Source organism: Rhipicephalus sanguineus, chromosome 7 (genome assembly GCF_013339695.2).
Source record: "Rhipicephalus sanguineus isolate Rsan-2018 chromosome 7, BIME_Rsan_1.4, whole genome shotgun sequence".
NCBI lineage: Eukaryota > Metazoa > Arthropoda > Arachnida > Ixodida > Ixodidae > Rhipicephalus > Rhipicephalus sanguineus.
Window position 1 is genome coordinate 126,398,910 of NC_051182.1, and position 12,848 is coordinate 126,411,757.

The window sequence follows — 12,848 nt, forward strand, 5'->3', positions numbered from 1 at the left end:
ACCAGCAAAGAGGAAAAACTGCTGGAATGAATCATGTACACAAGATTATTAAACATGTTTTACATTTTTCCTTTTTATTTTTTATAAAACATTTATTTACAGTCAACAACCAATCGGCTATTGCAGTTCAGGCTGCTATGAAAAATGCACGTAGTCAACGCCTTCGATGAGGTTTAATGAAGATAGGTTAGCCTCGAAAGAGCCATTGGTCAGGTCCTGAAAAGAAAATGAATGCAATCAGCTGGCAAGGAAGAAGAAAAACTACCATACTAGTAAACGCTTACCAATTTCATGCATATAACCAATGGCGGTGTGGCATCCCTAAAATGAATTATGGGTACCCTTGGTCTGGGCACTTCCTGCAACAGAGGAACAAGACACTACCTTTCGCATCAATTCAATATGTAAACAAGTCATGTACGACTACAACATGTTGTCATGTTTGCTTGCTTCATGTAACTGTGCACCATTTCAGGCTCCCAAACATATACCCATGAGCAAACGCATAGACACGAATGGTTTGCCCCCCTCCCACAAAAAAAGGCTGATGAATTTATTAGTAACTTAGATGCGCAAGCTGAAATTGACGAGTGCATTGTAAAGGTTACAATGCAAGGTTTGGGCTGCAGTGTTGAATTTCACGTGAAATACATAGGGAGAGAAGAAAATCGGTTTTAAGGCACAATATCTCATACATACACATTTTTTCTGTATGAGTGCATTTGCAATAATTTAATGCCTATAAGCCAACTGCAGTAACTGTGCATCACTCTCTTATACCGTACTTTTGTTCATTCCGATCAGCTTATTTATATTGCTGTTTGCACCCATATCAAAGGGGCACTGACACCAAAATTTTGCATCTTGTTTTTTCTGTTGCGATAAGTAGCTAACGACCCACTTATTACGGCTGGAAAGCTCGTTTGCTCGAGCGCGCAACCGTTAATTTTTTGGAGACGGCTTTATAGCGCCCAGTCGCAGTTTCGGTTTCAGAGAGCGCCGAGGTAGGCAGGACCCAGAGTGGTAGCTGTGTAAGCATAGCTGGCTACATGAGCACGCAAAACCGCGTGCACATGAGCACCGCGTCGACAACTCTTTTCAACGAAGGCTTCCTGGTGCTGCTACAATGCCCTCTGAGGCGTTGTAAATATGTGTGACCCCCCCAAGATGCACTGCCGAGGCGAGGACATCAGCCTTTGTACTCCCGTGCAAGTCTCCCCTTCTTTCCGTTGCAAAGGTCTGCTAGGAGTCAGTGGGAGAGAGCACCCGCAACAATCGTGGCAGCCAACACAAACTCGTGACGCAGGTGGCCGTTGGTTGTTTACTAGGACACCGAAGGCGCGTTTCACGTGGAGTGGGGCGACGCGCATTTAAACGTGACTTTAAATATGTTCTAGGCTATATTATCCATTGATATTTCGTAGATGATGCGTGTGTGTCCACATAAATCCATCACACGGGTTATCTCGCCTTCGAAATTTTGTGTCAGTGCTCCTTTAAGATTTGCACTTATGCATGTTTTGTGAAGAGTTTTGACAACACGACGTGTTTGACAAGCACCGTCTCTCATACAATGGAAGTTGTTCGGAAGCTCGAAAGCACAGCGGACACTATTCCTATAACTCTCTGAGGCTCCGAAATAAAAGTTCTACATGGGCCCCAGCGCATTGATTCGAATGCCAAGTCACGTAGGCGGTGGCTTTGAAACTTTTGAGAAAGACTATACAGTGCCACCAAAAAAAGCGCTTAATTCTATCGAGACAACACACCAAACAAAACAGAAAGGCAAGGTACCTCAGATTCTTCGTGGATGTACACTCCTCTGGAGATTTTCTTCTCATCCACGTCGCAAAATGCAGACACCTAAGGGGTGGAGAAGAGTCAGAAAGTGCCTCAAAAAGATATGAAACGAGACGTCAAATGTTGGCGTGCACTTTTACCTTTCTTCGGTTCGCAATGTCGAGGCTCCTGTAAAACCTGCGACCCTGCTTCCCAGCGTTCCAGATGGTAAAGCTCGGCCAACGCGCTAAGACGTGCTGCTTCAGCCTGGCAAGTCGCAGGTCCCAAATGGTGGACCTGAGATGAGTTAAAGATCGTGCGCTAGGTCAATGCAAAGATGTCTCACTAAAGCAAATAAAGCAGAGTCAGCACCAGAAAGTGGTGAGGTGGAGCAGCTGAAGCCTGCTGAAGATTTAGCCTGCCCCTCCATCCCTTTGAAGCACAAGAAAGCTAACCCTATAGTTACTTCAGAGGTGCTCTTGCCCTCTTGAAATATTTTTCCATAGACAAGTTGCAAAACCTTCCAAGGCTACATCTTCAACGGGATTCGTGCTTAGAACTGTGGCATATTCTTGTCTCATGACAAAGCACCACCTGTGCGTTACGCGCCACGAAAATGCTGTTGACTTCTGTTGTTGTTGTGGGCCACGAGCTTTAACGAAACTTTGTAAACAGTGTAATCTATGTGTGTGTGTGTGGCTGTATGTGCTGTTATGTGTTTATCAGTGCATATATCATAACTATCACACAATATCCAGAGTAGCATTTCAGGCAAATAGCCAGACTAACATCTCCAACTTTTCATTAAAAGCATTTCTCTCTCTCTTTTCCAAGGTAGCTTTCCTGCAATACAAAAATCCATGCACAACAGCAGTACGTCCCGTCCTTGCTACAAATGTTACATGCAGTGCAGCGTTTCAAGTGTTTTGCCATGGCATGGACTAGAGGGAGACACGACGCGCGTTGTCATTTGCACGCATCGCTATGGCCAAGCACATGAAACGCTACACTGCACATAACAGTTGTAGCAAAGACAGGACGCACCTCCACTGTGCAAGAGTTTTTGTAGTGCAGAAAAGATGCCTTGTAGATTTTGCAACCCGTCCATTGTGCAGCTGCTCCCACATAGGAAAAATCCTGGTGCCGCCTCTGAGACAAATAATAGTTACGTGCAAGTTCTGCGCAATTAAAAAAAAAACTCCCTACTCTGCTATCGTGAACGTAGACTGTTGCGGGTGGTAACGGTAGGTCAGCAGGTCTTTCTCCACCCTGGCGACATTCCCTCCGAAGGTCAAGGTGCTTGTAAAAGAAGATGAGGTCTTCCGGTGTGCCCTGAAGGAAGGTAGATTAGAGAACGGAGAAAATCGTAGCGAAGCGACAACACTACAATTCATGAACAGAGCTTTCGAAAGCACAAGCCTCAAACCTATACCTTTCCAGTTTCGTCGAAGCCACCTATGGCGTCGAAGACGGCTCTGCTGCAGAACCACGTGGGCATGATGACAGTGGGTCCGTGAGACGTGTAAACCTGAAAATGTCATATTGGCGATATGTTGTAGGTTCAATAACATAAAGCTTTTTTAAATCTACAGAACAAAGCTTGCGGAGCACATTGCATCGAAGCGCCAAGAAAAACGGGACACAGAGAAGGTGACACAGTACACGCATATGTACTGTTTCATATGTATGCACATACATACTGTGTTCCATTTTTCCTGCCCAAATCACATTACTTCAGCTCATATAATGACAGTAAATTTAGCTTGTTGGTACAGATACTTCATAGGAAAAGTTCGGCTTGCATGCAAGGACACAAGAAAAGGGTTACTTGAACTCTTGAGTGACTCTTTGAACCCAGCAATAGCTAGGTAGCATAGGCATCGGTTAACTACAGTGCTCGAGATGACGACAGACATTACATCATAAATTTGTAATAGACTAAAAAAGTGAGGCATGCAGGCACTAACGCAAATGAAGGTAAAAACAACGTAAGTTGATAGTTCATGTTTGTGTTGTCCGTTCCCATTCCATGTCTGCATGCCTAGTTTTCATACGATCAATTGAGCGGCACATTACCTGAACTGTGAGCTTTTTTGGATCCAGGGTGTTGGCCCATAATGTATAACGTTCAGTAGATCCTTCTGGTAAGCGATGATACTGGGAGCCTACAATCTGAAATATATATATATATATATATATATATATATATATATATATATATATATATATATATATATATATATATATATATATATTACGCACGAAGAAATAAACATCAGCCTGTTTGGCACGGAGAAAGAAAATCTAGCCTTATCAAGAGCTTCATTTGAATTACGCGTAATCGAAGCTTATTTTTGCTTTATGCTTATTTCTGTTTTACAATCTTACTGAGTTTGTAGTCAAAGAAGCCAGTTTGGTACGCCTACAGCTTGTCTACTCCAAATAATAAACCACGAACGGCGCGTTTTTAAACAAGGTCTCACCGTGTTGGGCGATAGTTTCGTTGCTTCGTAGAACTGCTCTTGAACACGGGACGGGTGCATGACGTCATCCTGCATCATGTAAAACAAATAGCCAACCCTGTAATGCCACTCGCTGAAGGAAGTTAATTAGCCGGAGAGAATACGAACGGCATCGAACTCACGATGTCCTGAAAGCAAAGGTACCGGCCCTTGCTCTGTCGCACGGCGGCATTTTTCGCGAAGCCAACTAGAAGAAATGAAACGATGAAGATAAAATGAATCATCCGCAACACACTGTCCTCGTAAATGTGTGTGTAATTCACCTCCTCTAGGTTTGGAACCCGGATCGCCCGACGAAATGCGGACGAAAATGCCGCGCGATTCTAGTTTCGGTTTCCAATCTCGCAATAGCTCGGCCGTTCCGTCCTGCGAGTTTCGAAGAACAAAGATCTCCATCACTTCAACTCTACTTCAACTCCACCGGTCAGCTTTAGCGGCGTCTTCACCGTGTCAAACATTACCGTGCTGGAGTCGTCGTAAATGGACGCTTCCAAGGTACCGTCGAATTCCTGTTGCGCTACTGAGCTCAGGCATTCGTCGATCCATTGCTTGCCGTTGAAGACTGGGATTATAACTGACTGCGAAGAGAAATCGGCGGCGTGTCTTAGCCCGGCCACTATGGAAATATTTTCGCACGGGCCTTACCACATCGACGGCATCGTTTGAAGCGTCTCCAGTCATCGCTGAACCAACAATATTGACAAACTTCGCCAACAACAACCAACAAGCGAGCGTGCGGACGTTTACGGACGTCAAAACTGGGACAGACAAAACTTTCTACGCTGGATGATTGGCTCGGATTGACTCGGCTCTTTCTTTCCGGCTTCGGCTTAAAACACGTGGTAAGAGAGCACGTGTGTTTGTTGATCCTTGCTTTCGGAACGCAGGGATGTCTTCTCTATGATGATCGGTGCGATCAGGTTTCCAAACTATGACCGACAAGACGTTGAGATCCATTTCGACGCTATTCCTCGCCTGTGTCCCTGTCGTGGAAGTGAGGAAATTGCTGGTAAGTCGGTGGTGATGAACTTCTCCGACGATTGTAAAATTCGCCATATGCAGGACTGACAGGTTCTGCGTAAAGCGAGACTGCACTGATCGGTAGCGAAATTTGAGGGAATAACTAGCGCGAGTGTTCGCCTAGAAATTCTCGCACCATCCCTGCTTGCAGGACGCAGTGCCGAGCGAACTACTGACGCCGGAATTTCAGGAAGCGTTGATCAGTCGTACCATTCTCCATCCCACGGCGGTAACGTACCCGCCGAGACCTGCGTATATCAGGAATTTCCTCAAGTGTCTCATCAACAAGGTATGCGACGCCGATCGCTGGCTTCGCGATCTCCAGCGAGGCTAAACTAACCGCGCAATCGTCTACTCTTTCACAGCTTGAAGAAAAAAATGTCGACATCGCGGACAGCCTGTACGTCCACTTTGCGGAGAAACTCGGCGGCGTGAACAGCGATGAAGACGTCCCCGGCTTTGTCACGTACACTATTGTGAGTTTTTCCGCTGCATTTGCTTGTTGTTCCACATAATCTCTTACACGGCCGCGTACTCGGTATATTGACACGGCTGATCGATCGTTTCGTTCTAGGACGCTCGCACGACAGTCACGTTAAAAGAGCATACCGCTTTTGTGATTGGTGGAACGACAGGCCTCACAACGTGGCAGGTGAGTGTTTTTTTTTTCCTTATTTATGAACCTTAATTAAGCTTCTTGTTTGTAGTGCAAGTTCTTTGTGAGCCAATAACGTAATCACGTGGACGTCCTTACCACATGCATAGGCTGGTCTTTCAATTGGTTTTATTTTATTTGCTTTATTTTTTTTTTTTCTTTGACTACTCATATTTGCGGGATTGCCATTGGCGCTGGAACTAAAAGCAAAGTAACACGCCAGACTGCGATCCTAGCGCCATAGTTAGACTCCAACTACAGCCAGAAGTAAAAAATAAGCCATAGCAAAATTACAATATAAGGTTAATGGCATACAGCAACTTACGTGCAATAGCACATTAATAACATACAAACACGGATAATGAACTAGATCTCTACACATGTGAAACAAAGAGGATTATTAAATAAACAATGTTAAATATGCATAAACATACAATGCATAGGAGAAATAATTAAAGTATGTTGCTGCTAATAAATAAATTACTGCTTAAAACTTCATCCAATTCGTTCGCTTATCAGACAATCATAAATGTTTATCAGGTGCAGGTTTGTCATGCTGCTGTCACAGTTATGGCCTTCTAGATGTTGCTGCTGACAAAAATTGTCATAGCAGCTTTAATTTCAGCGCAAAATCATTATCCCTTCATGTTTCTCCTTACAGGCATCGAAGTGTCTGTCTGAATGGTGCCTCGAAAACAGGCATCTGTTGCGTGGCAAGTAAGCTTGAAAACTTCTAGTCAGTCTGTTTTGCCCAAAGTGCGTGCAGGTTCGAAGAACTGCAGCGAGTTTTTTTCACGGCAGGCATGTTGTAGAACTTGGATGCGGCATCGGACTGACTGGCATCGTCGTGTGCAAGACCTGTCGCCCCCTGTCATACACATTTACCGACGGCCACGAAGCCGTGCTTCGTTCCCTGGAGGAGAACCTCAAGCGGAATGGTGTCACGGAGTGTCATGCAAGAGTTGAGACGCTTTGTTGGGGCGACCACGAAAACTTCAAGGAACGTTGCACAGCTGATGTAATCCTTGGAGCTGGTACGTTGGAGCTTGCCTGCTGAAATTCACGAAAACAAAAATACACTTCAGAAGCAGAGTGGCTGTTTGGGAACGTTGATAATCTATAAGTACGTTTAATTTTTAAAAAAGCGCGAACCATACACTGACAAAAGGTACATAACAAGCGCCTGTGTGTGTGACGTTCCTTTTCATACATGTCCAGTTCATGCTTTTTAAACATACTTAAGCGATAAAAACAGAGCAGGCAGGCAAGGAGAGTTGTGCAGCGTGTTTTTTGCATTGTTCACAAACAGAGGCCCAAGAAGGACTTCAGTGTTTAGTAAACATTTATCTCAACAAATGACTACAAATTTTGCGAGACATGGCGACAACACAATCCCAGCAACTGTACACCATCTGCATTTATATGGTAGATAAATACAATGTGAACATGGCGACGTGCAAACAAATTATGAATATGGCTTTTCGTCGTGGAAGGGCCAAGTGCGTAAAGAAATAGTTGCGCATGCATACGCATGTATACACATGAACATTAGGTTTTGCTGGAAATAACAAGTGGCGTCTATTCGTTGAAATAAAAAAAAATTTTCAACACCGCTACATGGGCCTTGTTATTAGGTACGTAGAATTCACACGTTACCATTCAGTCAATACTTTAGTGTAGTTTTACCCGACAGAAGTATTCTGCTAGGTTTGGCTGTCAAGAAAGAATGAATGACGGAAGCCTACACATTTTTAAAACTTCATTTGGTTCTCATTACAAGTTTACGAAATGAATTTTACCATATTGTACACAGCAATGCATGATATATGTTCATTTGACATGAAAGCACAAGGAATGACACTGTGTACATTGACTGCTTCAGAGAAGCGTTGTTTCTCCCTCTCCAAGTTTGACTACGCAGACACCAGCTGGATGTTCTTTGTGGTCTCACACTTGCTGCTGTTGCAAATTTGTTCGCATGGGCACATGAAGTCTCTATCGGTTTCCAACGTTCTCGCAATGACGCTTCGATTAATGGCGTTCTCGGGGTGAATGCATTTCATGCCCGCTACTGACATGAGTGACCTTTAACCCAGTGCTTCTCAGGCTCGTGTTGCGTTTTTGCCACACATGCCACGTTTCATTTGACGCTCCTTTTGCTCATGCCGATTCCTGCAGATCTGGTCTATGACCCAGAAGTCGTGCCAGCCCTTGTTGCGACCCTCGCGGCTCTGCTGGCGAACGGCGGCACAGCATACATCGCATCGACTATCCGCAATCCTGAAACTCGTGCATTGTTCCTCAGTGAACTAGGTAGGTTGATCTTTGTGGCAGCACAGTTAACTGCAGGCGTGCTGCTTTGCCAAGTAGGTAACAGTCGTTACACTATTGCAGCGCACCTTGTAATTCTTTCACCCTGCTCACTTTGTATACTGTGCTGCAGGGGCAGTGCCTGGAGGAGGCACGGGGGTGGGGCAGCCTCCCCCCCCCCTTCCCAGGAGTGCTCCGCCTCCCTGCCCCTCCAAAAGAACTCAATTCTTACGGATGTACCCCCAATAAAAAAATCCTGCCGCCACCCCTGCTGTGAAGAAAAATGAACAGTAGACCGCCATTATCGCTGCCACCCCACCAGCCGTTTTCATCAAACAGATAGCTAGGCACTAGAGTCTGGGCTGTAAAATGACCAGTTAACTGAGCCCATAGCCAATCAGGACTAGAGTGTCCTCAAACCAAAACGAATGTCCAACATGATATGCCACATAGTCTGCTGAATCCTTCAGTTACGCTAAACTCTGTTTTGAGTTCCCTGGCTCATTCTTCCTACTCTCAAACCTGAAGGCATTTAACAGAAAGGAGTGGATACAGCTATGGACAACTTCTTTTAAAGGGCCCCTAAACCACCCAGAGCTCAAAATTTAGTTGTGGTGTTGCAGTTGTGCATGAGTCCTCAACTAACATGTAGCTGCGAGAATTTTTCGGGAAGGTGCCATAGTAATAGAGTTACACGCGTTTGATGGTCCAAAAGAGGCCCTCGCTCATTTTGCTCTTTCCTTCGCTATGCTCCGTTCATCGGCTCGTCTCTCCTCCTGGCCCAGTGCTCCTCCTCAGCGCGAGGAGCAAGATCGGCGAGCGTGCATACCTGGAGCAGACAAACAGGTTCTTTTTATGGACGACATGACCAGACGCGAATGTTGACGTCACGGCCAACTCAGGGGATTAACGAAAGGCCTGGAGAAGAGAAGGGATTGTTTCTTGGAATTTATGGCACGCCCGCGGCTCATAGCACTGCCGCGTTTGGCATTGTTGATCGTGACGTCATTCTGAACTAGGTACACGCATTTACTTGAAACAAAAAAATTATAAAAACTTTCGGAGGTGGGTTAGGGGCCCTTTAAAGTTCAGCGCATCAAAGTTGGCAGTGGAAGGCTTACGAGTTAACGTACACATTCGCGCATTTCCATGGGATTAAATTTGATGCTTGTGAATGACAAGATATAGGATTAATGATGTAAGAAGTGATCTCTAAGGATTGGATTAGTGTGATTTACACTGTGACAAGAAACGCAGCTAGGTGTAGTAACGTGCGACAAGAAGGTAGACTTCGAAGGCAACAGAACACTGTCAGGTTTCAACTTCAGAGTCTCACAGTTATTGCTGTGTAGAAGCCAGAGCAAAAGGGCAGATCTTATGGGAGCCACTGATACCCTGTTCATTGTAATCTGATTAACTGATATGTTGCAAACCATTGGAAAAAAATTGAAGAAAGAATACATAAAATTTTAATCACAGCAGATAGCTGAAAATAGACCTCATGCCTGACTTATGTACATAGCGTTCTATATCCGTACAATTTTTAAGCTCCATATTTACAAGAATAGACTTTTCTTAAATTTTTGGCCTGATGTGTGAGTCTTATTCTGCGACGTAGTACATACTATGTGGATGTATCGTGAAATGCAATAACGAATACCAGCTGTGAAACCTCTAGATGTAAAGGAATCGCTTAAGCAGAGACGTGTGTGCGCACCTTGTAAACAGACACTTTCTTTTTCTTTGTCTTCTCTGTTCTAGCAGACCAGGCATCGCTGCAATACGAGCCGTGCGCAGGTCCACGAGAGAAGGTTTTCTTCTACGATCGCTCGTGCCCAGTCGAAATAGACAAGATCACAGCATGCCCCAGATGACACAGGAATTCGCACTATACACTCAAACCTCATTATAACAAAGTCTCATCTGCCACGAAAATAACTTCGTTATATCCGAAAATTCGTTATAGACGTTTATTTTTAACACTGTAGCTATGACAAGGCTATTCTTCATTTACTTCGTTATAACCGATAATTCGTTATATCCATGTTCGTTATAACGAGGTTTGAGTGTAGCACATTATATAGGGTTGGGGTTTCCGGCCACGGTGGCTGCATTTCAGTGAGGGCACCATGCAGACGCATAAACGCCCCAGTATGCCTAGATTTAGGTGCACGTTAAAGAACCCCATGTGGTCGAATTTATTAGATACGTCCCTCGCTACAGCGTGCCTTATAGCCACATTATCGTTTTGGCAGGTATAACCGCAGATTAAATATGTGCTATATTAGTAGGAGTGAATTTAGTTACCGAAAATTTTCTGAACCAAACACTGCAAACGTCACCTTTTCTCAAACGGTCTGCCTTTCGTGCTCAATTTCTATAGTGATTACTCAATGTGGCAAGAGTAACAGAATTTTAGCCTAATTCATTAAAGTGCGTTGGTTATCGGGGGCCTTCAATCCAGGGCCTCACTGGAAAATTATCAAAACTGACTCGCCGAAGTCTGTCGGTTACCCCCGGTCTTCCAGTATAGTGGCTTGTTGGTGTCCGGAAACATGCAGGATAGGCGATGGAACAAGTCATTTCTAAGTGTGGGAACTACTGTACAGTCAGGGTCAAAGGCTTAGGAACCACGAGAATCAGGAAAAAGCTGGATATTCTCGCTGCTTCGGCGGGCAGCCTTGGACTCAGATTTCTGTCCTGTTCCAAAAAGCGCTAACGTGTACTGTGCAGTTCGACCGAATGCAGTCAGAAATTTCTGGGAAATTCAAAGTTTTCTCACACCTAGTGGTGTCTAAACTTTGGAATAGACGGAGCATGACGTAGCTGTTTGCGGAGGGAAGCTATACTTCCAATAAGCGGAGATGAAGTTTGTGGGGAGCTGTAGAGTGATGACTGACCACAGTCCCAGAGCACATGTGGCATGTTGAGATATAATAGGACTTTTTGGGGGCCTAGTTGGTGCATACTGACAAAAATTACTTAGCGCAATAAGTCCCTTGTGTACGTTCCTTCTGTGCCATGTTTTCATTGCGCTAAGTAACTTTTGTCATGTTGAGATAGTTCCTGCAGTTTGTATGTTCCATGGTTGAGGAGGGTTGCTGGCAGGACCACGTATCAGGTACGGAGTCGAGTTGGTTAAAATGTTCGTTAGCATTTGTTGAGTTAACGAACCATGCCTTCAGTTTACTATGACACGTATCTTGGGAAAAGAAACGCCTTCGATCCTCTCGGTCCGTTTTTTTAACGAGGGGCCACATTATTGGCGATCACAACATTCTTTGCAGTCTCGCACGTTTCTGCACGCTAAAAATCGCAGCAGCAAAACTTCCGGTCACCGTCGCGTGCGGGATGGTCACATGACCCGAGCAGAAACGCCGCATATAACTTTGGTAGAGTGGCGCATCGCTGTCGGCTTTGGTGGTGCTGGCGAAATAGTGAGAACCGCGAAGTGGCGTCTCGTAAGTTACTGTCCCCTTCCCTCCGTCACACGGGCCTACCACCGACATGGGTGAAGTAATACTTATGCAACGTCAAGCAGAACCTTTCCCTTTCATTTAATATTGGAGATGGTATTACGTTGATATATGATGTTTCCGTTGCAGCATCATATGTGACGAACTTGCGGTTGCCGTCACATGCGGGAGTCACATGACTTGCACCTGTGACAGCAGCCGCAAGGTGTATACGGAAACCGCAAGTGTACTTGCGGTTGCCGTCACATGCGGGAAAGTCACATGACTCTCGCGCCTGTGACGGCAGCCGCAAGTTGTACACTACTGCACCATTTAGGGTACAGAAGCACGCTGCGGTTCGACCATTCGCGAGCTTGCGACTTTCCTACAACTCTCAGTTGTCTATCGGTAAAGCACCCTACAGTTCGCCGCTTGGAATTGCTTTGTTCAGGGAGCAGCCTTCGCATGACAAGTGCCTTTTTGAAGACGGTAATTCAGAGTAAAAAAAAATGAGGTGCAGTATTCATAGAATATAGGAAACACTATAGCATCGTTATTGCCGTCAGAGTGAGGTGTATATTGTGTGTGAGAAAGCACCAGTGTTCATGTTGAAAATGTGCTGGACAACCATGTTGTATTTTGTATCGATCATCGTTCTATCAAACATAAGTTTTATATGTTTGCTATAAGTACATACGAATATTACAACATCTATTCATTAGATCGCAGTTAGATTGCTTTTGACTAGCATAAACTTTACTAGTATTCAGACAGTATACCTCATGTATGTGTTTTGAGGGAAAGCCCTACTTTTAGATCAATGCCTTTATGGTGGATACTTCGTGTGCAATGTATCATTTTTTAATGAGAACATGTGAAATGTGCAATAGTGTCTCAGTAATAAAAGCGTGATAATTTTCTGCAATTGCTTTTAGAAACAGCGAGTGTGTCAATTCGCGACACAAAATCAAGGCAGCCTATGGGTGGCAAACATGTTGGCAGGTACAAAAGGAATAAAGTGTTACTTCCTGGTGGACATGTGTGCAGTGTATGCATTAATATTGTGTGTTATGCCCAATCACGGTGGAAATAGCTTATTTTTCTTCA

The 12,848-nt window shown here is 44.7% G+C and overlaps 2 protein-coding genes across 4 annotated transcripts; one reads left to right on the forward strand and one right to left on the reverse strand.

Moving 5' to 3' along the window:
- Positions 1-55: 55 nt before the first annotated feature.
- Positions 56-5,072, reverse strand: LOC119399851 (UDP-GlcNAc:betaGal beta-1,3-N-acetylglucosaminyltransferase-like protein 1). The gene is given in 13 exon segments (XM_037666718.2): positions 56-216; positions 285-359; positions 1,795-1,863; positions 1,941-2,076; positions 2,986-3,065; positions 3,067-3,111; positions 3,212-3,307; positions 3,856-3,951; positions 4,263-4,331; positions 4,424-4,488; positions 4,565-4,667; positions 4,763-4,879; positions 4,947-5,072. Coding segments are annotated over 13 exon segments (1,068 nt in total). The 5' UTR covers positions 4,983-5,072; the 3' UTR covers positions 56-135.
- Positions 5,073-5,147: 75 nt separating this feature from the next.
- LOC119399852 (protein-lysine N-methyltransferase EEF2KMT) lies at positions 5,148-12,770 on the forward strand. Of its 3 annotated transcripts, none has more exons than XM_037666722.2 (8): positions 5,148-5,310; positions 5,473-5,610; positions 5,687-5,797; positions 5,896-5,973; positions 6,638-6,693; positions 6,778-7,010; positions 8,155-8,289; positions 9,072-9,169. In XM_037666722.2, exons 1-8 carry the CDS (start codon positions 5,233-5,235, stop codon positions 9,152-9,154), a joined length of 912 nt encoding a protein of 303 aa, XP_037522650.1. In that variant the 5' UTR covers positions 5,148-5,232; the 3' UTR covers positions 9,155-9,169. The 3 variants fall into 3 exon arrangements, with proteins under 3 accessions (XP_037522650.1, XP_049273827.1, XP_049273828.1); XM_049417870.1 differs by lacking the exon at positions 9,072-9,169 and adding an exon at positions 10,048-12,770 and having other exon boundaries at positions 5,149-5,310; XM_049417871.1 differs by lacking the exon at positions 9,072-9,169 and adding an exon at positions 10,051-12,770 and having other exon boundaries at positions 5,150-5,310.
- The last annotated feature ends 78 nt before the right edge of the window (positions 12,771-12,848 follow it).

Excerpts from the sequence above, each read along its gene's own strand:
- LOC119399852 (XM_049417870.1), top strand. The coding sequence starts at position 5,233 with ATGACCGACAAGACGTTGAGATCCATTTCGACGCTATTCCTCGCCTGT. Across the intron at positions 5,311-5,472 it reads TGGAAGTGAGGAAATTGCTG|GACGCAGTGCCGAGCGAACT; the intron begins GTAAGTCGGTGG and ends CCCTGCTTGCAG. Across the intron at positions 5,974-6,637 it reads CAGGCCTCACAACGTGGCAG|GCATCGAAGTGTCTGTCTGA; the intron begins GTGAGTGTTTTT and ends TTCTCCTTACAG.